This window comes from Protomyctophum parallelum (genome assembly GCF_964188405.1).
Source record: "Protomyctophum parallelum genome assembly, chromosome: 6".
Lineage (NCBI taxonomy): Eukaryota > Metazoa > Chordata > Actinopteri > Myctophiformes > Myctophidae > Protomyctophum > Protomyctophum parallelum.
Window position 1 is genome coordinate 9,529,954 of NC_139701.1, and position 27,873 is coordinate 9,557,826.

The 27,873-nt window shown below is 43.7% G+C and overlaps 1 protein-coding gene across 1 annotated transcript in view; it reads right to left on the reverse strand.

The window, feature by feature from the left end:
* The window catches only part of naaladl2 (N-acetylated alpha-linked acidic dipeptidase like 2), a 402,484-nt gene that overhangs the window by 184,419 nt on the left and 190,192 nt on the right, over positions 1 to 27,873 (reverse strand). Inside the window, exons 6-7 of the mRNA XM_083768092.1 lie at positions 17,863 to 18,136; positions 5,206 to 5,334 (exon numbers count right to left, since the gene is read on the reverse strand). Of these exons, the coding sequence (XP_083624218.1) occupies positions 5,206 to 5,334; positions 17,863 to 18,136 (403 nt within the window). The remainder of the gene's footprint in view (positions 1 to 5,205; positions 5,335 to 17,862; positions 18,137 to 27,873) is intronic.

Here is a 27,873-nt window from a genome sequence, read left to right on the forward strand (position 1 = left end):
ATACACATTTTTAGAACAGTTAAAACACGTTTAAAAAATCCACAAGGTCCCAATATGTGCCACAATGTGTGGTGTTGTGAGCTTGTAGATCAAAAGAAAGAAGTCAAAGTCGTAGGATTTGTCACACACGTTACCGCAGTGAAATTTGTTCTCCACATTTAACCCATCTCTTGGAGCGGTGAGCTGCAGCCGTGCCACGCTCGGGAATCATTTGATTAGTAGATTTATTTGACCCCCAATCCAACACTTGAGTGCCAAGCAGGGAGGCATTGGGTCCCATTTTTACAGTCTTTGGTATGACCCGGCCGGGGATCGAACCCCGACCTCCCAGTTTCAGGGCGGACTCTCTAACCACAAGACCACTGTGTGGTTGATCATCACACAACAAAGTAGGGCCGGGCCTCTTAAAAGGTTAACGCATACATTCGCACCCTTGACAGCGGAGGCAGCCATGCAAGGCAGCAATCTACTGTATACTCGTCTTGCTCAAGGACACTTCAACATGGCATTGGGAGTGGCGGGGAAGGGAACCAGGAGGAACCTTAAACCCATTCTGTACGGGAACCCCTTTGGCCAAATACAGATAATTCTGGGGGTCCTTGACATGAAATAGTTTGAGCACCACTGATATAGAAACTTAGGTATTTACTAGGAAAACTGTCATGATTTAGAAGACTTTTTTTTCCAATGTTTTGACTTCAGGCCTAAACGGTTTAAAATTCCCAGACAACGCTCTACTGCTGCCCAGAGGGGTCACGCTATAGGAGAACTTAATTGTCTGTTGATGACATTGTGAAGAACAGTCGCGATCGAGCCAGCCTCCAGCTCCAGGAGACGCACCTGTTGGGGTTGACAGAGTATCTAAATGTCATGCTGATAAGACGCTGCAGAACGGACCGTGTTGGGAGAACAGTAACGATCAATCATGTGGATGGATGAAAACACTAATTACTATGCCGGGGGAAAATGTGTGATGGAATAATAGGCTCGAACATTTTCTTACGTTTCCATCTATCAAATTAGAGGGCATGGAGAGAAAATAACGCACTGTCTGTCTTCATAGCTATCGGCTGACGTGAAGTAAAACATGGAGTGCGTTTGTTTGGTTTCTTGTGTGTGTGCGTACGTATACCTGTGTGTGTGTGGGTATGCACATGGTATGAGAAATATTCAGTGAGTATTATGTGTGTACTGTATATGTACAGTAAATGTCAAATGTACATACAGTATGTTCATAACTGTGTGTGTGTGCGCGATCACATTCAATCAGTATGTGTGACATGGCATCTGTCCTGCAGTCACACACACACACACACACACACACACACACACACACACACACACACACACACACACACACACACACACACACACACACACACACACACACACGCACACGCACACGCACACTCTGTTACATGACCAAATATGATATTTTTCATTATCAGACATCCACTCAGTGCTAATCTCTGTGGACTCTGTGGACTGGAATCTCTGTGCGATCAATGGCGTGGTCATGAGCCATCTAATTCTCTACAGGGAATGAAGATAGATGAGCTGCTGCTCCGCAATCCTGGTTGATCCTACCATCTCCTGCAAGGTGTCACAGACCTAACCGCAATGATACTGAGGCCTGACAGTCTCAACGGGCTTCTACAAAATGTCTTCTAAATCATGACAGTTTTCAGATAAACCTCATGTTTCCATGTCAGTGGTTTTCAAACTATTTCATGTGAAGGATCCCAAACATTTGGCTGCCGACCCCCATCTCAAAATGAGTAGTTCCATGCAGGGACGCCTCCCATGAAGCAAAGATTGGAGTTAAGAACGTTCGCTCTGAAAGAATATATATTCAAAGATTTCAGACACGATTTCATGATTTAAAAAAAATAGCAGATCTACAAGCTCATAGCGCAGCACAGAGTGCCGCGCTACGAGCTTGTAGATCTGCTATTTTTCAACAGCTTAAGTATAACATAATGCTTAAAACACCAAAAGGGGTTCCCGTCCCCAAATGGGTTAACATATTGAGTGTAAGAACGACACGGATCTATTCTACGTCGTCTCAAATCCAACGCTCGACTTCCATGGACGTACATCTCCGTCACCTCATGGTGTTTCCAGTAGTCTAAGACAGAGGGACCGAAGCTTGTGGATGATCCCAGGAGATCAACGGAGACGACTTACACACAGAAATCACCTGATCACATCTTTCAGCTCAAGATCGTGTGTGTGCGTGCACTGTTGCACACGTGTGCTTGCATGCATTTGTGAACGTGACTGCAGGACTAATGTCATGTCGGCACATGTATGTACAATGTGCGTGAGTGCGTGCGTGCGCCTCTCTCTCCCTCCTGAGCTAATCTCACAAATCACTTCAACAATCAATGTCAAACTGTGCTGCCAGTAAGGCCACATGCAGAAGTACTGTACCTCCATTATTTCATTTTCTGAATACTTAACTGTAATTGTCTAAGAGAAGTCGACAGGGCTCTGGTTGGGTTGAAACCTGGAAATTATATGTTGAAATGTTCACCAATATAATGACTTCTCTGAAGTGGTTCAAGTGCAGGCTACTGTATATACAGGTTTCCGGCTTCCAGGAAAGATATTCCTCTGATTTTAAAAGTTTGTTGTACAGATTTAATTTAAAGAAGAAAAATATCCGGGCACGGGAAAAAAGAGAGGAATAGCCTTTACTGTATTTATTAAAAAAATATCCCACGATTTTGCAACCCTTTTTTTTCACCCAGTGAATATCTAATGTATTCCATGCCAACCTGGGGGGCACAGCGGACTGACCTCATGCTTCCTGCTATGCATGAGGTGTCCAAGCTGCTTCTCTTCACCTGACAAGGGAGAGATTCCCCAGCCGGACGTAGCACGTGGAAGGAAGTTAAGGAACACGTTATTCCGACCAGTTCCTTTCCCCTCCATCAGGCGCCCCGGCTATATATATAGCCTGTATTTAATTAAAAGTGCCGACATGTTTTGACCATAAAAGGTCTTCATCAGGGCCATGGTCTGTTTGATCCATGTGAGCACCTTTTACATGTTTTATTATAGTCATCTTTTTGCCTCCTGTGAGCACCTGGTTGCTCCTGTTTTTTACAGGCAGACATTTCATTTTAAGTTTGAGAGGGAAATATTTTTATTATGCCTGAAAAATACGACCAAACACATTTCACCTCAAGCCTGGTCGCAGTGGGGAAAGACTAAGATTTCTTGTTTAGCATCCAATGTGAGCTTTAATACAGAACAACAACAGATAAGACTTGCACTGGTATTGTTACATCGCTGCAACAAACAGGTTTTACCACAGAAGAGGCAGCAACCCCTGTGTCGGCGATATGAAAAAACTATTTGAAAAAAAACAAGATGTAAAAAAAGATGAAACCGGGAACGCGGCGAGGTGGAAGACGCAGAAGATCTATTAACTGGATCTCCGAATCAACTGATAACACTATTTCAAGAAAAGCATCGGAGGGAAAAAAAGGCACTGAATAAATCTTCAAAGTGCATCGGTCGTAGATGCAAGGGTAAGTAATCATAGATTTATGGCCATAACAGTAGATAAAAGATTACTGATTCATGTCTAACCATAGAGGGCCCTGTTCACGCACCATATTAAAACCCCGGTGCAGATAGAGCAGATTAAGTCTCTGTCTAGATATGGCACGGGAGACACAAAAAAACTGCTATATTAAAGCATTGAGGAGGAGGATTGGAAAAATCACTTTTCCATCCTAGCTTTATGTGGACAATCTTTTTCTTTTCTCCCCAATCTTTGCTGAGCAAAGATTTATAAAAAATTATAAGCTTAACCCATTTTGGGCGGGAACCCCGTTTGGTGTTTAGCTATTGAAAAATAGCAGATCTACAAGCTCGCTACAAACTTGTAGATCTGCTATTTTTTTTTAATCGTGAAAACCTGGCACAAATTTCGAATACATATTCTTTCAGAGCGAACATTTTTAACTCAAATCTTTGCCTGGAACAAAATGTTTTGGTGGTTGAAGGCCAATTATAAATCATTTTGTAAAAACATTTTCATTTAAATTTGTAGAATCGTCCTCAGGTCTAAATGGTTTAATGTTCCCATATCTCGACACAATCCAACACATGTTATCTGCTGTGAGCATGTTCAGTCAGGTATCTATTAGAGATAGATTGACTATACTATCAAAGATTATTCATTTATAAAGATGGGCAAATTTCATTGGAGCCACTAGAGGCGAAATGGTGCCTTTTGCCTTTTCTTTTTTTGCTACTGCTTTTCATTCATTTTAACGATTTTAGCCATTTTTGACAGAGGGGGTGGGGCATTCGAACATAAGTATTTTTTTAACCAAATTGTACGGCAATATCTTTATTGTTATTCACTATAGTCCTACTAGACGCCATGCAGGAAATTACATCTGGCCACACAAGATCACAGGATCTATTGAATGTTAGGAGATACTTCTATAGTGGGCTCCCATAAGGTGTGTCCATCTGTCACCTCCTCCTTTACATTCAATAGATCCCGTGATCTTTTGTGGCCAGATGTAATTTCCTAGGAATATAGTAGGCTAAATAACAATAAAGAAATCTCCCTAAAAATACATATTTAGCCACTTGTTCGAATGCCCCCGCCTCCCCATGTCAAAAATACCTAAAATCGGTAAAATTAAAGAAAGCAGCAAATAAATAAAAATAACACTCATCTTTTACTTTCTCTAATAACATTGGTTGCAAAAACCAAACAAAAACAAAGTTGTCCTTTAAGTGATTCATTCATAATGTAAGGTTGGATCACGGGGAGACAAGGGAGTGAGTGAGTGAGTGAGTGAGTGAGTGAGTGAGTGAGTGAGTGAATGCCCTGCACATGAAATATATAACCAATCTGTAAAACAGTTATACGTTCATAATACACTTCGAATGTAATACACGTCACCCTTCGCCTCCTATCCCATTCCCTATATAAAGATACTCTGAGAAAGCGAAAACATGGTGAAAAATAAACTCAACCACTGCATCACTCTCACACACTCCACCAAGTTCAGATCAGGGGTGTGGACCTTTTCGAACAATACTTCTCTCAGATCATGATACATTATATAAAATATATTAAAGCTAATTATAAAACAAAATGGATGTCGTTCTCCACCTCATTCAGATCACAGACAGACAGACAGACAGACAGACAGACAGACAGACAGTCACCTTGTAGAGTAGTGGGGCCTGCCCCAGCTTGACCACGGCTATCTGTCCAGTGAGGTTGGCGGCTCCGGTTGTCTCCGTGGCTCTCCTCAGGTCCTCCACACGGCCGTACTGGACGTCCACCACCTCCGCCTGCCATGGAAGGAACAGTGCAGAGAGGTGAGGAGATTACGTTAACCACACATTTTGGTAGAGCGACACGTTTGCAAATTGAAGCAGAATTGCAAGCGTGAACATCAAAAACTAGATTTGAACGTGGCAACAGTACCAAATTGTGTAGCGCGTGCGTGCGTGCGTGCGTGCGTGCGTGCGAGAGAGAGGTATTGAAGATGAAGAATATAGAAGAGACAAAATGGGGTAGAAAATCAGTGGTGGAAAAAGTACAAAAGTACTTACAAAAGTGTCAATACTGCAACTGTGTGCGCGTGTGTGTGTGAGTGAGTGAGAGACCCCAGGAGGAAAGAGAGAGAAAGAGTATGCTTTTATACTGTATATAAATAACTAATATCTATAACAATTCAAGGTCAAGTGCAGTGTTTGCTTTAGGGGTCTTGTGCAGCGAACAGCGCATGGGCTATACTGTAAATGTGATGGTGTGAGAACAGGTACGATATAAAATCCAAGACGAAATAAGTCATGGACCAAAGCCATACAATAATATAGATAAAATGTGTTTTTGCAACTGCTAAAAGCAACTATATGGGAGCGGGTGTGCGCGCGCATATTTTTGAGTGCGTGTCTGTGTCTCATCGTCTTGCAAATTAAAGTGACCTAGAAGTTGTTGAGGAAAGTCAAAGCACTACTTTTTGAGTGGGTCTCATTCTCTCTCTCTCTCTCTCTCTCTGCATCACCTGGGCCTGATTCATTTTTCATGTGGCCTGGGGGCGAGTGTAACACGATGCTGCAGTGGGGCGAGAGAATGTGAGAGAGAGAGAGATCGAATGTGAGAGAGAGAGAGAGAGAGAGAGAGAGAGAGAGAGAGAGAGAGAGAGAGAGAGAGAGAGAGAGAGAGAGAGAGCACATCTTGTTTTCATCAGGGGAGAATAGCTGAGGAGAGGAGAGAGAGATTTATCGCTCCTGCCTGCATTTGCATCATAAAAGTCCTCCATTTAAACTGCAGCCCATGGTACAGAACAGGACGCAGCAAATTGAAATACAGAAGGATTTCCTAGCGCTGAGACTGCCTGGACGGACAATACACCCCCCCCCCCCCCCCCCTCTCTCTCTCTCTCTCTCTCACTGTCTCTCTCTCATGCCTGCATACACACAGAACACCCCCCCCCCCCCTCCTCTCTCACTGTCTCTCTCTCATACCTGCATATACACACAAAACAGAATACATAACCCCCCCCCCCCCCATCCACCCTCAGCTTTAATTTCATCTCGTTGAGGTAATTAAATTAACGATGTAACCTGGCTGAAGTTTGAGGCAGTGAGCATCTCTCTTCTGTTGGGGAGATTATTGTGAGCCGAGTGGAAATTCCATGCGAGAGAGAGAGAGAGAGAGAGAGAGAGAGAGAGAGAGATAGAGGGGGGGGGGGAAGGGGGGGGATTGAAGACCGGAATAAGTGAAGAAGAGAAGAGCCAGATCAAGTGACTGATGTCGACAGTGGTTCAGGGGGTACAGTTGGTTCACAGTTCGATTCCGGGGCTCCTCTCTCAGAGTTAAGTGTCGAAGTGTCCTTGAGCAAGACTCTGAACCCCCTAGTTGTTCCTGATGTGCAGGTTTGGTGCCTTGCATGGTTTCCTCCGCCATCTGTGTATGTGTGAATGGGTGAATGGGTGACGCACTTTGGATAAAAGCTCTATACGAATGCACCATTTACCATTGATGTCACCCTCTCTCTGAGTGAGACATGGTGACAAAAATGACAAAAAAAATAATTAACAGAGGAACGGGGGACAGCAGGCCCCGCTGTCCTCCATCGTGCTATTTTCCACAGCGGAAACAGCGGTTCTCCAAATTGCTGATTGAAGGATGCTAAAAACCCACAGAATAATCCACTATCACGTCAAGGAGCTGGAGTGCCTGTTTCAATCAGAGCCCAGGCAGGCAGCTGCCATTACTGCATGCTACAGTAGATGACAGGAAATACACCATGTGTGAACTTGCGTCATGCTGCTCAAGAGGCCTCTGTCAATATACTCTGTCAATAGTGCACAGCGCACGCGCACACACACACACACACACACACACACAGCTTGCAATTCTGGTACAAATCATTTGGTGGGCCTACTTCTCAACAACAGTATTCAGTAACTTTAGTTACATCAACTTTTGTTTGCATGCACGCACACACAGTGTATAATGTAATTCAAAAGTAATTTTTACTTACTTTGGGGGGGGACTTGATATACGATATATTAATTTGAGTATGTAAACGTGCTCATAAGAGAAGCGCCAGGGTGGTTTCTCCACACACAGTCAATCCTATGAATTAAGGCCCAAAAGTGAGCATTTCAAAACCGTCATTGGGTTTTCTGATGGCCCCATGTTGGGTCACATAATACTTGAACTCATGGGTTCCCAAAGTGGGGTCTGGGGACCCCCAGGGGTACTTGAGGGAGTTCCAGGGGGTACCTACTACCTAGCTCAATTAGAGATAGTTAGGAGCCAAATGGACCCTTATGAGACCCATAAGTTAAATTAACAGTGGTTTTACTAAATAAATTGGGGTACCAGTGATAGAAATGCCATTAAAAACCGGGGGTCCGTAGCATAATGCGTGTGAAACTGGGGGTCCATGAAATTAATATGTTTTGGAATCACTGCTAGAGCCGTAAAAATCCTCCCTTATCGGGGTCAGTGGCATATGGGGTTGTTGTGTTTGGGAACCACTGCTTTAACTAGAAAATTCGCAATTTAAAAAAATTGCAGAGTGTTGTTGCCGCAGTGGCTTACATATGCCCCTCCCACTAATATTTCCAGCCAATTACAATTTCAAGTCACACCTTAGATCATGTGTAAGTAATTAACCCCCACAATTCATGTTTTTGCGACAAACGGTTACATTTGTCACATTTGCTTTTTTTTTGCTTTTGGAACTTGGTTGATTGAACCACCCGCGACATGCGATTCAAATTTGGAATGGATCGGACATTCCGTTCGTGATTTATGGCATTTTTTGTAAAATAGGCCCCTCCTACTATCTTCGGACGAGGATTGCGGCCGAAGGATACGCACTACCAAAATTGTGCAGTTGGTGTTTTAATCGGATAGGTCCGGAGATCATGTGTGCCGATTTTTGTGAGATTTGGACAAAATCTGTAGGAGGAGGAGCCAAAAGTGTGTTTTGGAGAAAATTCAAATTTGCAGGAATTTCTTTCCTGACGAAAATGGGCGTGGCCTATATGTGGAAATGCATCATGACCCAAGGAATCCATGGAAAAAGAAAATTTGATTTTACGACTAACGGTTCAAGAGTTAAAAAAAAAGGTAAAGTGGGCTGTTATAGCGCCACCATGAGGCCGACTGATGTAATTCCTTTTCAATTAATTTTCATAATTATTATGAACCTCCCTCCCAAGTCTTGTAAATATGGTGCTTACGGTCTCCAATGGAAAAAAATACTTACATTTAGTCTTCGATTTCCCCATTATAAGTCTATGGAGAACTAATTAATGAATATCAATTAAACTATACAACGGATCTCTTAGAAAAACACAAGCACACGATTCCCGATGAAGCCGGTCAATTTGACATATGGCTCGAGTGTGTGCGGCAAAAACTGTGGGAGGAGTAGTGCGGCAAAGTATCACTCATTTACAACTAGATAAAGTGCCAATCGGCACAGGTCTCCACCAGGATTCTTCCTCAGCCTAGTGGGAATATGCGTGCACAGTTTCATCGCAATCGGACGCTGCGTTGAGGAGTTGTGGCCATTTGCTACTCCTGAAAACTGTAGGAGCCAATCGTGGCCAATCAGGATGGAATATGATAAATCAAACAAACCTGTCTTGATCACATGACTATGGAGATCATGTGTATCAATTTGCGTGAAATTTGGATAAAATCTGAAGGAGTAATAATAGAAAATGTGTTTTACATATGTCGGCCTCCTGGTGGCGCTATAAAGAGCAGATGTGAAAAATTCCAGGCAAAGGTTTTTCCTTGGCCTCTAGGGAGTTGGCATACAAAGTTATCCACATATCTGTGCAGTTAGAGGTAAAAACACTTTTGGGCCAGTTATAGCGCCACCTTGAGGCTGAGTTGAAATTGTTGATGTGGCATTTCGTCCTCGGCCTAGTGGGAATGTGGGTGCACAATTTCACGGAAATCACGCAATGTGTTCATGATTTGCAGCATTTTGTTTGAAACTGAGCTCTAGAGAGACTGTGTACCAATTTGCGTGATGTTTGGACAAAATCTGTAGGTGTACTGTGCAAAAACTTGTTTTGCATAAAGCGGCCTCCTGGTGGCGCTATAACAGGCCGTTCTGGAAAGTTTGGGGCAGAGGTTCATGGTTGGCATCCAGGGAGTGTGTGTGCAAAATTTGGCATGGACCGGGTTAACGGTGGCCGAGATTAGCTGCTCACGGACGGACACACGGACACACGGACGGACGGACACACGGACGGACGGAGTGCAAAACATACTCTCCCCCATGCCTTCGGCTGGTGGAGACAATAACAGTAGTCTGGTTGCCCTGTTAGGGCAACCACACTAACTAAAGGCTGAGTTTGTTTGTACCTGTGCCGTGCGGTTCACATCTCTCTGCCAACTAGCATTAGTGGTAGTCTAAGCCAGGGGTTCTCAACCTTTTTATACTGAAGTACCGCCACAGAAAATATCTGGCTCTAGTCTCCAAGTACCACTACAATAACTGATGTTAAAACACAGGAGCGTAGACCTGCAGAAAATGCAATTTATTCTTCAAATTGTTTTGTTTTTGTTCCTTTCCTAAGCCATAGTGACTGGCTTAGACTATAGAGGAACCATCTGTCGGGTCTGAACTGCATGGGAAAATCTGCTTTCTGCTTTGATGCCCCGACTTCATGGAACACTGTCTACAACAAACACTAAAAATGAATACGCCAATATCCTATGGACAATTTGATAACCTGCCATAAAATCTCCCTACCTCAATATGTGACTGTTTTTTAACTTATTCACTTTCAGTTGCTTTATTTCACTGTTTCTGTGTGTTATATCTCTATGCCTTACTTGTGGATTTGTTTTTGTGTTTCAAAATAAGAGAATACAAAAAAAGGTTTCAATAAATCAATCAATTAGGCTAGCTTGCTGTGATTGAGAACGGTTCCACTAGGTAAACCAATTAGTTCATGGGTCTAGCACGCAGCTGCGTGTTAATTATAACTGAGCGCTCTGTCAAAACAAAAGGACAGGTTTAGCTGAAATGCAACAACTACAGAACAGGACATGCTCCTTTCACATGGAGTACAGCCATGGCACCACTGCTACCCTCTGAAAGACATTATGTGCAATGACTCCAGGATGGTTTGACAATGCATTGTAGTGGGGGGCGGACTTTTAAGGAATCAGCAAGATTTGGCTTTTGGTGACTAGTTTCAGAATTTTGGTCTGGTGTTAAGTATGGGTATAAGGATTTCAAAAAGCTGTGAAAATGCGTTGGGAGCGCCCCCCCTAGTGGTCTGTTTGCACAGACTCAAATATTGGATACGTATCCAGGTATGGTTGAAAACCAAAATAATTGATAAAAGAGATTTTTTCAGCCCGCGGACCCCATTTGTACGGCCCTAGCAGTGACTTTCATTTCAGTTTTCATTTCAAGGACCACCCAGTTTAACATGCATTAAGCTACAGACGCCCATTTAACTCTATCTCTACCGCTAGCTGTTAGCATTAACCCAAGTTCCCAGTGCCAGCATACGTGTTCACTTCAAAAGACGGTGTTTGCCCTACTGTATAGGAACCGGACCAATGTTAAAAGCTTCCGTAGGCATCAACCATTATATAGACGGAGTATACGTTGGGGTACGTATGTATACGGACCTGTCGTTGCCTGTCCTGAGTGTCCTCTTTTACGTTTGCGCATGTTCAGGCATTCAAATTCTAATCTGGTGGCTTTGTTTTAACCTGCCAGGTAAAAGATGCATACAGTACTGTACCTGTACTCACGTGTTCACACTGAAACCACCAGCCAGGAAGAGGTTCATTCAGAGGACTCTACAGTACTTTGCTACCGTGGCAGCACTGTGTTTATTACCAAACTGTGAATAAAAGTACCAAACGAAAAGAAAAAAAAACTTTTCGTATTAGACTCGTCTCTGGAAGGCAGCACCAGCACAAAGGCACTCTCTGAAGTTGTTATCAGTGTTTAAAAATGCCAAGCTAATATATTTGTGTACAACTTAATAGTAGTGTAGGGAGAAATCAAAGCCCGGCTGACACTGCCAAGAGATTCCAGATAAAAGAAAAATGAAGAAAAACAGGTGGCTTGTTGTGACACTGTGGTTTTACGTGTTGCATAATACAGATTGTGATCAGGGATATGGGGAATCTCCAACAAATGGTAAATGGTGCATTTATCAATGTTGGGGAAGTTACTTTTAAAAAGTAAGGAATTATAGTTAGTTACTTATCTAAAAAGTAATTTGTTACTTTACTTTACATTAAATTATGAAAGTAACTACTTTACTTTACTTAATAATAATAATATTATAAAAAACGATTTAAAAGAAGGTTTTTTGTTCTGTCGCACAGTAAGAGAAAAGACAACTCCCTCTTAACATTATGAAATGTAGTGGAACAATAAAACATGTTCAGGAATTTTGACAGGCATCTTTATTGTAGCCTCAACTTATCTTCAATTTTGTATTTATAATAATAAAATAAAAAATTACTCCATATATCTGCAGTGATATACTGTAGAGATATTCTAATTCCTCAAATGTATTTTTGAGCTCATCTTCCATTTTAGAATATTAACTGTTCAGGTATTTGGAAAATGTATTTCTGCACATTGGCCCTGCTTTCACTGGTATTTTGCTGACCAAGGAACAGACTCCACCGTCAGAGTACAGACAATATGCCATACTATTACTAGGCTGTTGCTCTGCGCTCTGATGCCCTCTCCACGCCGCGCACCGTAGCGCATGAACAACAACAACAACTCCACGTGGACCCACGACGACCCACGTATGAATTAGAAAGTTTATAAGAAATGGCACGGCAGCCATCCGATGCCCTCTCCACGCCGCGCACCGTGGCGCATGAACAACAACAACTTCACGTGGACCTACGACGACCCACGTATGAATGAGATAGTTTATAAGAAATGGCACGGCGGCCATCCTTGCAGGCAGTGACAGTAACATAATGAGAATCCTGTAGGCTGTAACCTGTTCATTTTGGGAGGCATCAACAACAGCCAGCTGTCGTTGATGATGAATGATACTATGAAACTTAACAATTCATTAGTACTCACCTAGCCAAAAAATTTAGATTCTCGCGGCCATCTTGCTTTTCTCTCCATTGTAAATGCGCAAGAGAACCCTGGCCGCTAGGGGCGCGGGCAATATTCTGTTGCGCCGTTTACCGCATTTACAATGGAGGATTCAGAAACTGAGTATAACTAAAATACCTTTTTTATTGAAAAATAAGCATTGACAGGGTTTAATATGGTTCCGTAGACGTCACAAACAAGTGGGGCAAAATTAAAAGCAGCTTAGATTTTGCATTTGTACAAGGTAAGAGTGATTTAAAGGCACCAAGGTTGCATTCTCGACGTTAGGGGCGGGGTTAACGTTTAGACTCTCGTAGAGAGATTAGTCAGAATCGAAAAAAAACCTCTACGAGAATCTAACATTTTGGGCTAGTACTCACCTAATGACGCCGCCACAGAGGATATACCATGTTTAACGTAATTCCAAAGTGTTTAGCCTACATTGTTTAAGTCATAGACGCATGCGGTTTTATGAACTTTGGCTAAAAGCATGTTGTTGTTATTATTCCACTATCACCCGGCACTTCTAGTCGAGTAGACTACTAGACTGTCATGGCAGCTGGCTACAACCCAAACAACTTCCTCCTCTTCAAAATAAAAGCTATACTTATAACTTTTATTTCTTAAGTGAACTAGACGATGTAGTAGACGCAGGATAGTGGGCTTGGAAGGATAAATAAATCTCACAGAAGGCAGGAGAAATAAACTCCGCAGACAGTCGGGGCTTTATTATTTTTAAATCTTGCCAACAGCACAGAGACGACGCCTGTATGACAGTCTGACTCACGGAGCGAAGTTGACATAACGCCATAACGCGGTTAACACACGCACAGTAATTATAACGCCGTTATGGAATGGGAAATGTAAAGCGTTAGGTTACAAATTATTGCAAATAGTAGTTTCGTTATGTAACGTAACGCGATGTAAGGGCGTTGGTTATATAGTTACATAGATTGTGCATTCCATTCACCCATTCACACACACATTCATACACTGGCGGAGGGAACCATGCAAGGCACCAAACCTGCACATCAGGAGCAATTAGGGGTTCAGTGCCTTGCTCAAGGACACTTCGACACTAACTCTGGGGGAGCCCGGGTTCGAACTGGCAAACTTGCAGTTTCCATGCAGCCACTCTACCCCTGAGCCACCGCCGCCTGGAGACACAGACCATTCATTATATACATAAATACAATCATAGAATATTCAAAATATTCTCATGTGCAACAGATCAAAACATGTGTTACAACATTCACATGTGTCCACCACAACCACATCCGACGGGTCGAGATGCAACACAATAAAGTTATAGTTAGGGGTAGACAGAATGATTCTGTCCAGCTATCGGAGACATGCATGAATGCATTGTCTAAGAGGAAAGGAAACAGAACTGAAAACTAAAGTACGATATCATCCACTCCCGAGTCCCGACCTTATCGCACAGTGATTTAGTAACACAGAGACCAGACTTTCCACCCAATTGTGACATGTTTTTGTTTTATATGTTGTACTGTAGGCGACAGAACATTTAGTTTGTTTTAAGTTATACTGTAGGCAACAGAACATCTAGTTTGTTTTATATGTTATCCTGTAGGCAACAGAACATTTAGTTTGTTTTATATGTTATACTGTAGGGAACGGAACATTTAGTTTGTTTGATATGTTATACTGTAGGCAACAGAACATTTAGTTTGCTGAAAATACTGCATCGTGGCACATTGTGAGTTTGCAGAGCAGCTCTATTTTTTGCTGAAAGTATATGCCTATTTTGTATTTTCACCGGATGTCGACCATACAGTACGTATGTCGACCTACTATGACATGCCCTGTATTATAGGGGTTGCCAGGTTTCAAACATGAGAATATACCAGCCTAATGAATCACAGACTACATGCGTGTAATGCCTGTTTGTTTGTGTGTTTGTGTGTCTAGTGTTAGCCTTGGAAGAGAACAGTCCCCACAAGACCAGCGAAACCCTAGCAGGACCCATTAGCCCTCAATACATCGCCTGAAACACCACCCATCCATCACCAATGCCATATATAATTGTCTAAAAGCCATGTTTAGATACGGCAATCCAACGCTTAATTCAAGTCAGCGCACAGGAACAGGGCTCGGAAATAATCCGGTGATGGATGACTGTGATCCTCCTCGGGGTAGACTCAGACCGAACGGACAGATGAATGGATAGAGCTAAAAAGCATGGAGGGGGGGTTTGGGGGGTGGGATAGGAGAGAAACTTGGTATTCAGAGAACCATCCCAACTTTTCATCTGCCCTGAGGCCAGCCATGGGCTCTGGGGAATAACAAGCATCTCCTTCAGCGTTCTGCATGCTCTGTTCCTGGGATGCAGAGTAAAGTATAAAAAAACCCTCTAAAAATAGTACGGTTGTATTTCTTAGTTATGTGTATCTTGGCGTGTCTGTGAACTAGTGTGGGGCCGACTACATGCATAATGACTGCCATTAACCTTCACACTCCTGAAGGATGGCGAAAAGGCTTGCAATGCATCTAGCTAGCATGACGCAAATATCATGCTATTGGAATTTACCCCGGCAAGCCGCCGTGAGCTCTTTGGTGCTCCGTTAAAGCTGGGGAATCTCGACACTATCTGAGATTGTAATATCCACACTTTATCTTTTTGTCTCTAGGTAATGACTAGAGGCGGTCCACCAACGGAAGTTCTATTTCTACTCTATTTATATAAGAATGATCCTCTTGAGTATGACCTATTTAGAAATAAAAAAAATAAGCATGCAGTACTCCACAGCACAGCACAGCACTAGACTGAATATTATGTAATGTAAACATACCTTTCCTCTTAAAGGACCATAGCAGTGGTCTGACATGTTTAGCCCATTTACTACGACTCGCAGTTACTATTGACGACCATTTTCTAAAACTTTCTTTTCTTTTCATCATTCATGTAAGTTGTGTAACATTTTAATGTAAATAATGTTTGTTAGCGGGGAAAGGGTACGGTATACTGTGAAGCTGGTATAGCCCTTTAACCCATTTAGACCCCAGACCACATTCTACAAATGTCTTCTAAATCCTGACCGTTTTCTGAAATACCTCATGTTTCAATATCAGTGGTTCTCAAACATGTTCATGTCAAGGACCCCCAAAAATATATGTAATTGGCCGCCGACCCCCATCTGAAAATATGTTGTTCCAGGGACCTCCCCAGAATTATATACCGTAATTTCCGGACTATAAGCCGCACCTGAATATAAGCCGCACCAGCCAAATTTAGGGAAAATCCCATATACAAGCCGCACCGGACTATAAACCGCACCGGACTATAAGCCGCAGCTACGTTAGCTCAGAGCCTGAGATGGCTCTGCGTTAGCTGTAAAAATCCATAGATTAGCCGCACCGTTGTATAAGCCGCAGGGTTCAAATCATGGGTAAAAAGCCGCAGCTTATAGTCCGGAAATTACGGTATATTAATTAAAAGAATGATATTATATTATTCAAAGATTTGCGCCACATCTTCACGATTTTTGAAAAATAGCAGATCTACAAGCTTGTAGTGCGGCACCGAGACAAGTGCCGCGCTACGAGCTTGTAGATCTGGGTTAACCAGCTTGTAGATCTGGGTTAACTACGTTCAACCTGGCCTCCATTATTTAGGCATGTCATTATAGGTAAACAACTACAAGCTCATCGTGCATCACAATGTGACACATTATATATATATTTGGTTAATATTATACAGTATACGACTATACGTAAAATACACAACTACAACTAATTTTCTCTTTAGCACATGTAAATTTATTCTGAGAGACGAAACCCAAATGCATTATTTATGCAAGAATAATGGTCTACTACAGCTATACACATTCTGCATTTTCTATGTTATGGTTCATGATCCAACTCGCATCAAAGCAACCACTCTTCTTCTTAAAATACCCCCAAAACCCACCTCTTCAGACGTGGCTTTCCCACTAGTAGTAGTAGTAGTAGTAGTAGTAGTAGTAGACACCATATTGATGCAGTGAATTGGATAAAGGCGCTATATAAATGCGCTATAAATGTGCTATATATATATAAATTTACCATTTACCATAAATGGTGACAGTTCAGGCCACGCCACAACATGTTGGGGATCTAAAGACTGAGACGCCTGTACACCTTGAACTGTGGGTGGGACAGTAACATTTAACAGCATGCAACCTTTAGCTGTGGCCTTTTCTGATAAACCTGCACTTGCCCCACTAGCTGGAGGGCAAGACTGAGACAATGACAGGATTAAATGGATGCAGATCACTGGCTTCCTTTCAAACAGCTAGGCCTGAACATCCACCTTTCAGTATATAGGCCAAAGGGAGAGGAAATAATCACTTCTCCATTAGACAGGTGATGCACCCCCTCCCCCTTTTCTTCAATACATACAGTATAGGACGGTATAGGACACGAATCAAAATAATGGATTTAGCGTAAGACCCAGCGGTCGGAGGTGCGGTGCGCTCTGGATGGAGTTATGTCATTTTTTCAGCTGATTCATCAGATTACGGTAAAAAAAATGCTAGTCCGGAATTCTCCTTTAAGCCATTTTGACCTGACAGGTCAGTTTTCTATACCTATGTTTCTATATCAGTGGTGCTCAATATTCCATGTCAAGGACCCCATAAACTATATGTAATTGGCCACCGACCACCATCTGAAAATATGTAGTTCCAGGGACACCCTCAGAAGCAAAGATTTGAGTTAAAAACTCTATATATTCAAAGATTTGCGCCACATTTTCACGATTTTTCAAAATGACCAGATCTACAAGCCAGTCCAGTCCAGTTCAGTCCAGGTGCAGCCTAATGGTCAGACTCACAAATCACTTATTGAAGCATTTAAAAAGCAGCACATACAGTAGCATCTTCAAAATTCACGCCTGAGATAACATCAACAGCAACACATTTACTTACCAAAGAACAAAATGTGGAACTTTTGTTGCAGAGACAATATACTCATACGCATAAATCAAAAGCACTGAGATGAAGCGAGGGCACCCATTGTTAGGTCAACTTGGGGTTTTAAGACTGCAAACTGTAGCATTCTAAAAGACAAGAAGGGAGAGGTGCAAGCCGTAGGCCCTGGCTAGTGACCCTTAACAATTTTTTTTAAGTGTTTTAACCATTTGAACATTTTCCCACCGAAATTAGCATAATGCCCTGGAGACATTTGACATTTTGATTGTTAAAGTGTAAATGTCAACAGCGGCTAGTCGTACCTGGAGACTTCCCACAGCGGAGTACGCCGCGTACGAGAACTGCAGGTCAGGAGGAGGAGTCTGAGCTGGACCTCGCTGGTCACACGGCGTCCCGTTGGAAAGGAAACATTGGCCGCTGGACGCGTCCGTTACGGTGTTGGGGGCGGGCCCGGGCAGACTGAGCAGAACCGTGTGATTGGATAGACGGACGTCGGTCAAACCCAGCCCCACCCATTGCCTGTAGAGGTACCTGGCTCTGGTTTCTTCGCCGTCATCTGATAGGCTGTCAAATGACCTATAGGAGAGAGAGAGAGAGAGAGAGAGAGAGGGGGAAGTATAGAAGGTTGTCACAGGTGAGTAAAATAAAATCACACTTGTGTGAAGTGAGAGGCCCAGCTAGGGAGGGTATCATTTTTTACTGCCCTAAACAAACATTAAATAAGTCCATAGACTTAGGCTGGGGACGGGGCATTTATAAAACATGGGCCTATGAAGCGCACACGCACGCGGACACGCACACGCACACACGCACACGCACACACACGCACACGCACACGCACACACACAAACACACTTAAGACATGATGCAGAGAGGAGCTTCCAAACTTTCCCAAACTCTATCGTCCTGAGCCAGTCCAACTCTTCAGCCTGTGTGTGTGTGTGTGTGTGTATGTTTGTGACATCTATATCCCTCTCTGCGGCAGATGGCCCAGAGACACACTTCCGCCCTCCAGTCGCTCCCCGGGAGCAACAGCGGGAGGGCCGTCTGTCTGCGAGGGTGAGTAGTGTGTCTCTCTGTATCTGTTTGTTTATGCTTCAGTGTGTTGTGTGTATGTATGTGTCCAGAGAGAAAGAGAGAGATTGTTCCACTTTTAGCTTTGGCAATGTAAACGTATGTTTTCTCATGCCAATAAAGCCCATTGAATTGAATTTAAAGTTTGTGTGTGTGTGTGTGTGTGTGTGTGTGTGTGTGTGTGTGTGTGTGTGTGTGTGTCCACACTGAGACCATCATCTATAACTATAAGCTAAGCTGTAGGGGGTACTCCCTGTGGTTTGAGACTGCATGCTGCTCAATTCTGCTGATGCTTCCGTCTCCAATTTGTGCGTGCGTGCCAGCAAAATTCCAGCATGTGTACACCCCTTTGATGTACACATATTATACATCAAAGGGGGCTTCAGCCCCTGCCCTTCACCCGTCTGTAAAACAACTGCCCTCTCCAGACCATGAAAGCAGCATTTACTACATGGTGAAAGAAATGCGAATGCAACTCCTTTCCATGCCATACCGTAAGGCAGCCTTCAGGAGAATTGCTTTTTTCCCCAAAGTCTCCTGAACTTGAACACAGCATTTTTTTCTGCGTTGCACAAATGCGTTTAGAAATCCATGTCGTACACATGCATCTCCACTGTCTAAAGAGTGCTGGGTTGTTGCGACCCTAAAATAGCTGATCTTACAAGCTCTCAACGCGTCGCAGCGTGATGCGTTGTGAGCTTGTAGATCAGCTATTTTCGTCCAAAAGTGCCCTATTACGGGATTTCAGCCCCTGCCCTCTAAAACTCTCTGCACGTCCCTGGTATAGCAGACAGAGACAGAGTATATACCATGCACACAAAACGAGACTGGGTGTCTAATAACGCTGTGGCTTCCCAGGCTGTGCCATCTCTCATCTGAATCATTTTAAGGTGTGTCACAGTATAGAATGACAGTATAAACAAGAATACAAATCCAGTCCACACACACACACCAGTATTGCTGCTCCCAAATGCAATTTGACTTTTACTTTACCAAGTAAAATTGCATGTGGGAGAAGCAATGTGTGCAGATTGTTATTCTTCTACACAGCTTAACTTTGTTTTGAACCAGAACCCAGCCTATATAGCGTGTAGTATATACTGTACTGTACATCTGGGATTTGCATGTCTTTGCATTTATCGGCCTCTCTCTCATATAGTAGCTCACTTAATAATATAGGACAAGGATGAGACCGTTATGTTATGCAATTCAAAAACCTAAATATAATGTGCTTCAGGATTCTGTATAATAATGTATTCAGCTTGTCATTTGTCTTACATTTTAACAACAAAGACAAGCACGGTGACAACTATGGCTAGAATGATATAGTATAACTGCAGTGTTTTAGGCAGTACATTTAGATTTTAGTTTTAGTCGTAGTCTCTTGAATAGTTTCCATTTGCATTTAGTCTTAGTCACATTTCAGTCACCTGGAATGTTTTAGTGTTAGTCTAGTTTTAGTCAACTAAATATCATATGATGTGTTTTGGCAAAGGGGCACGGTGGCACAGTTGGTAGTGCTGTCGCCTCACAGCTAGAAGGTCCTGGGTTCGATTCCCGCTGGGGACGCTGTGGGTGCTGGTGGCGTGTTCCCTCCTCCGTGTCATCAGTGCCCATACCCGAGGCGGGGGTTGGCAATAGGGCCTTTCTGTGTGGAGTTTGCATGTTCTCCCCGTGTCCCCTATAGGGTAGATACCCTCACAAAAACATGCCGTAATCCCATGGTCTCTAAAACTACCTCCCCCTGGCCAGCCGGGGCGCCTGATGGAGGGGAAAGGAACTGATCGGAATAACGTGTCCCTTCCACGCGCTACGTCCGGCCGGGGAAATTCCCCTCTGTCAGGTGAAAAGAAGCAGCTTGGACTCCTCATGCATAGAAGGAGGCATGAGGTCAGTCCGCTGCCCCCCCCAGGTTGGCAGAGGAAGTGTAGCGCCCAGGATTACATTAGATAATTGGCACTGGGTGAAAAGAAAACTGGGTTACAAAATCGTGGGATAACATTTTTAAAGAAAAAAAAAAAGTCTTTTGGCGGGCCTTGATGCCGTCAAAATGACTGATTTTACACACAATCTACTATTGCTAGATCTGCTATTTTCAGCATGCAACCAAGTGTAAAATGACTTATACTGGATCTCTTGTCCACTAGTCCCTTCCTAACATTTTAGTCTAGTTTTTATCTGTTACTAGTACTACATTTTTGTGCATGGTATTTAGCAATTTTTAGAAGATAAAAGAAAATGAGGGGATTAATTACTTAGTTTAATGTCATGTATGTGTCATGCATTTTAAATAGTTACTGTATCGATTTCTAATAATTGAATCGTATCGTATCGCCATAATGAACCAATATCGTCCATGTATCGTATCGTCAACCATGTATCGTGATACGTATCGCTGTTAAAATGTTGTTATTCAAATCAATATTTGAGTGTATGGTAATCTGTTAGAAGCCAAGAAATGGCATGATTTATTTATAAGATGTGGAATTATGGCAGTGTATTTTATTGTGGGTACCTGTCACGGGTGACTTGTTTACAAATTCCACCTGCATGGTTGTACAGTATGCAGGTAGAATTGTGACATTTGCAATGTTATTGGATTTCCACTAGGCAATTACAGGGTTGTTGTTCTTTTACTTTTATTTGTTGTTTTTACACTGTTGCTAAGGAGGGGTAGGTATAGGTATACTGCACTTATTATAACATATCGTGTAGTTTGTTGGCTAGGTAATCATGCCAGGATAGTGTATATTATTGAGATCTTGATATGCAATGGGACTCAAGTGGATCGATGTCCATTCAAAAACCACAGCAGGAATTTAAACGAGGGAAATTGAAGAATAGATATACTTCTCACTGTGATATGATTCTCATGTCTCTTATTCACCGTTACAGCACAGCTACTGTACACACTCCCATCCATAGTACATGCAGGACATTGTGTGCATGTCATGTTATAATATGATTCGATCCCTTTAGCTGTACTTGACAACAGCTACCGTACAGCAAGTGAGTTGAGAGGGCATGCTATCTCTTGGCAAGCAGCTGTCATGAGATAGCCTGGCTAGTCATGAAGAGGCTCTCTTTGCATCAACAACTCAATCCTAAAGGTTCATACTCAAAATATCTCTTTTTTGGGCCTTCCTCGTCAGAGGCGTTTCTCTGCTACAAGCTTTATTCGTCCCCAGTCCTCATGCCTACTGCAACTTCCTCCAAGCGAGACAGACGGCCCAAAGAAAACGGCGAGTACGTAATCTGCATCCACAACAAGTCATCCAGGGTGCAGCAGCTGCAGCCCACCTAATCGTTATCGTCAAAGGTACTGGCCCTCGTTGCCTCAGGTTTGTGGTCCCGGCCCGCTGTGTGCAAGCTTTGTCCGTGCTTTCCATCAAGCCTGGACACTTAATCCTTCCTTCACCGTGACAACCTGGGCACCATTCACTCTCATCCCTGCTGGCTCCCCAGTGGTGGAATTACCTTTCTGCTTGTTAGATCGATCTCTCTCTCTCTTTCTTTCTCTGTCAGTGTTGTTTTTGGCAGCACATTTCTATTTTAGTTTTAGTCATAGTCTGTTGAATAGTTTCCATTTAGTTTTAGTCACATTTTAGTCACCTGGAATGTTTTAGTTTCTAGTTTTAGTCGACTAAATATCCTACGATTTTTGCTTTCAAGAAAGACACTCAAACACACTTTTGACTAAAGCAAAAAAAGAAAAAGAATATTTGCATTCTGTGCCACCTTTTCACACCTGCTGAGAGGCTCTGGCTGTTTTTAAAGTGTTTAATATTCAGTCTTTATCTGAAGCCCAGACGACTTTGTCTGATGTCTTGGTTAAATGCTGTCCACTGAAGCATATCTGCACCTCTGAGAGTTGAACTGTGTTTATCAATAGGCTGCTGTAAATATTTCATGAAAGGATTATATATACTTTTTCTCCTCGTAATATATTTTATCGTATCCCTGGACCCTGGACTGTAACCACTTAAACCCTCTCATCCATATCCTGGGCATGTCATAATAGGTGAAAGATATGCAGCGATAAAAAGACGGCCCGCGTGCATTAACAGATCACGTTTTTCCATTAACGATCACCAGTCACCTGATTGCGTTCCACCTGGGATCAATGGCACCAACAGACCCAGTCTAGGACATTATGGACGTTATGGATTGCTGATATAAAGTTGTGGAATTGTAACAATGATGCCACACAGTTGGCATAATCTCACTCACAAAAAAAACCCTACAATACTGGTAAAATATTGCTCTCTGGGAAGAAATGCATGACTCCTCTGGTCATATATCCTATACAGTATATCTACTTAGTCAAACAGAGTTCTCCGTCCTATCAATAAAGTAACGCTCCGCTCTCAGGACGGAGATTAATAAAAGGACGGAGATTTATTGATATCAAATCCGATCGCATCGCTCCACAGGCTGGGAGCGCAACACTAAATGTTAATTCCGGTTGGGACGTTATCGAAAATGTTCCCCCCACCAGATCTCCTGGTCTGCTATACGGCTACACCAGATATCCTGGTCCGCTATACGGCTACACCAGATATCCTGGTCCGCTATACGGCTACACCAGATATCCTGGTCCGCTATACGGCTATACACCAGATATCCTGGTCTGCTATACGGCTACACCAGATATCCTGGTCTGCTATACGGCTACACCAGATATCCTGGTCTGATATACGGCTACACCAGATATCCTGGTCCGCTATACGGCTACACCAGATATCCTGGTCCGCTATACGGCTACACCAGATATCCTGGTCCGCTATACGGCTACACCAGATATCCTGGTCTGATATACGGCTACACCAGATATCCTGGTCCGCTATACGGCTACACCAGATATCCTGGTCCGCTATACGGCTACACCAGATATCCTGGTCCGCTATACGGCTACACCAGATATCCTGGTCCGCTATACGGCTACACCAGATATCCTGGTCCGCTATACGGCTACACCAGATATCCTGGTCTGATATACGGCTACACCAGATATCCTGGTCTGATATACGGCTATACACCAGATATCCTGGTCCGCTATACGGCTACACCAGATCTCCTGGTCTGCTATACGGCTATACACCAGATATCCTGGTCTGATATACGGCTACACCAGATATCCTGGTCTGATATACGGCTATACACCAGATATCCTGGTCCGCTATACGGCTACACCAGATCTCCTGGTCTGCTATACGGCTATACACCAGATATCCTGGTCTGATATACGGCTACACCAGATATCCTGGTCTGATATACGGCTACACCAGATATCCTGGTCTGATATACGGCTATACACCAGATATCCTGGTCCGCTATACGGCTACACCAGATATCCTGGTCCGCTATACGGCTACACCAGATATCCTGGTCCGCTATACGGCTACACCAGATCTACTGGTCCGCTATACGGCTATACACCAGATATCCTGGTCCGCTATACGGCTACACCAGATATCCTGGTCCGCTATACGGCTACACCAGATATCCTGGTCCGCTATACGGCTACACCAGATATCCTGGTCCGCTATACGGCTACACCAGATATCCTGGTCCGCTATACGGCTACACCAGATATCCTGGTCTGATATACGGCTACACCAGATATCCTGGTCCGCTATACGGCTACACCAGATATCCTGGTCCGCTATACGGCTACACCAGATATCCTGGTCCGCTATACGGCTACACCAGATATCCTGGTCCGCTATACGGCTACACCAGATATCCTGGTCCGCTATACGGCTACACCAGATATCCTGGTCTGATATACGGCTACACCAGATATCCTGGTCTGATATACGGCTATACACCAGATATCCTGGTCCGCTATACGGCTACACCAGATCTCCTGGTCTGCTATACGGCTATACACCAGATATCCTGGTCTGATATACGGCTACACCAGATATCCTGGTCTGATATACGGCTATACACCAGATATCCTGGTCCGCTATACGGCTACACCAGATCTCCTGGTCTGCTATACGGCTATACACCAGATATCCTGGTCTGATATACGGCTACACCAGATATCCTGGTCTGATATACGGCTACACCAGATATCCTGGTCTGATATACGGCTATACACCAGATATCCTGGTCCGCTATACGGCTACACCAGATATCCTGGTCCGCTATACGGCTACACCAGATATCCTGGTCCGCTATACGGCTACACCAGATCTACTGGTCCGCTATACGGCTATACACCAGATATCCTGGTCCGCTATACGGCTACACCAGATATCCTGGTCCGCTATACGGCTACACCAGATATCCTGGTCCGCTATACGGCTACACCAGATATCCTGGTCCGCTATACGGCTACACCAGATATCCTGGTCCGCTATACGGCTACACCAGATATCCTGGTCTGATATACGGCTACACCAGATATCCTGGTCTGATATACGGCTATACACCAGATATCCTGGTCCGCTATACGGCTACACCAGATCTCCTGGTCTGCTATACGGCTATACACCAGATATCCTGGTCTGATATACGGCTACACCAGATATCCTGGTCTGATATACGGCTATACACCAGATATCCTGGTCCGCTATACGGCTACACCAGATCTCCTGGTCTGCTATACGGCTATACACCAGATATCCTGGTCTGATATACGGCTACACCAGATATCCTGGTCTGATATACGGCTACACCAGATATCCTGGTCTGATATACGGCTATACACCAGATATCCTGGTCCGCTATACGGCTACACCAGATATCCTGGTCCGCTATACGGCTACACCAGATATCCTGGTCCGCTATACGGCTACACCAGATCTACTGGTCCGCTATACGGCTATACACCAGATATCCTGGTCCGCTATACGGCTACACCAGATATCCTGGTCCGCTATACGGCTACACCAGATATCCTGGTCCGCTATACGGCTACACCAGATCTACTGGTCCGCTATACAGCTACACCAGATCTACTGGTCCGCTATACGGCTACACCAGATCTACTGGTCCGCTATACGGCTACACCAGATCTACTGGTCCGCTATACGGCTACACCAGATCTCCTGGTCCGCTATACGGCTACACCAGATCTACTGGTCCGCTATACGGCTACACCAGATCTCCTGGTCTGCTATACGGCTACACCAGATCTACTGGTCCGCTATACGGCTACACCAGATCTACTGGTCCGCTATACGGCTACACCAGATCTACTGGTCTGCTATACGGCTACACCAGATCTACTGGTCTGCTATACGGCTACACCAGATCTACTGGTCCGCTATACGGCTACACCAGATATCCTGGTCCGCTATACGGCTATACACCAGATATCCTGGTCCGCTATACGGCTATACACCAGATATCCTGGTCCGCTATACGGCTATACACCAGATATCCTGGTCCGCTATACGGCTACACCAGATATCCTGGTCCGCTATACGGCTACACCAGATCTACTGGTCTGCTATACGGCTACACCAGATCTACTGGTCCGCTATACGGCTACACCAGATCTACTGGTCCGCTATACGGCTACACCAGATCTACTGGTCCGCTATACGGCTACACCAGATCTACTGGTCCGCTATACGGCTACACCAGATCTACTGGTCCGCTATACGGCTACACCAGATCTACTGGTCCGCTATACAGCTACACCAGATATCCTGGTCCGCTATACGGCTACACCAGATCTACTGGTCCGCTATACAGCTACACCAGATATCCTGGTCCGCTATACGGCTACACCAGATCTACTGGTCCGCTATACGGCTACACCAGATATCCTGGTCCGCTATACGGCTACACCAGATATCCTGGTCCGCTATACAGCTACACCAGATCTACTGGTCCGCTATACGGCTACACCAGATCTACTGGTCCGCTATACGGCTACACCAGATCTACTGGTCCGCTATACGGCTACACCAGATATCCTGGTCCGCTATACGGCTACACCAGATCTACTGGTCCGCTATACGGCTACACCAGATCTTTAGTGCAAAAAATGAAAGATCTACAATCTCGTAACACTTTGTGAGCATTAGATCGACAAGTTTCGCCCAATGTTCGCCCCATAATACGGACAGTACTATAGGGCTACTGTGGTGAAAGACGACAAAAACAGCACATTTATTCTTTTCAGGCGTGTTCCGTTAAACATTTAATGGCTTCCATAATTTCATTTTGTAATCGAGAGCATTAGCATGAGAGTAGGCAGATAAATTACATGTTGGGCTCATACAGAGAGTGGCTTTAATTGCCTTTGTGGGAGCTTCAAGTGAAACAATGTGCCTAGATGGACTTGGAATATGAATTACTGTTGCCTCCGCTCCCAGCTGTTGAAGATAATATATTCCTATGGCACACAATCATTTTAATAGCTCATCCATTTGTTCAGGAGACAATTGATTTTCTCTGTTGCCATACGCTTTAGTCACATTTGATTTCTCTCGTCCCATTTACATTAGTCACATTTTAACCAATTCAGGGCGGGAACCCCTTTTGGTGTTTTAAGCATTATTTTACACTTTGGCTATTGAAAAATAGCAGATCTACAAGCTCGTAGCGCGGCGCTCTGTGCTATTTTTGGAAAATCGTGAAAAGGTGTCGCAAATCATTGAATATATATTCTTTCAGAGCGAGCGTTTTTAACTCAAATTGCTTCTGGGGGGTTCCTGGAACAACATATTTTCAGATGGGGGTCAGCGGCCAAATACATAATTTTTGGGGTCCTTGACATGAAATATTGAAAACCGCTGCAGAGACATATAGGTATTTCAGAAAACTGTCACGATTTAGAAGACATTTGTAGAATCATCCTCGGGTCTAATGGGTTAAGAGTGTGAAGCTTATGCCATCATGGGAAATCTCAAAGCAGGTTTGAGCTGTGGTGTTTCGGTGGGGTCTATTGGCTGAAGAAATGTTCAATTAGGCATACGGTACTTTCTTTCTCATAAACAGTGTGTGATAAGCATCCTTTGTGTGTTGTAAAACCCTGTAGATATATTGTTTGCAGCCGCCTTGTAGATGGCAAATTAAACTAGGGGAAAAATAACCATTGGACAAAAGGACAGAAGTGGCATAGCTGTTTAAATCTCACCGCTAACTTCTTTAGTGAAACTAAGGAGCCAAACTGTGCTCCAAATCAAGCAAGTAAGGTTTTCAAGGTTTGCAAATGTTTAGTGTTTTGTCCTGACCATGTTAGTTGTATGTAATTTGTTTTGTTTTACCGTTTA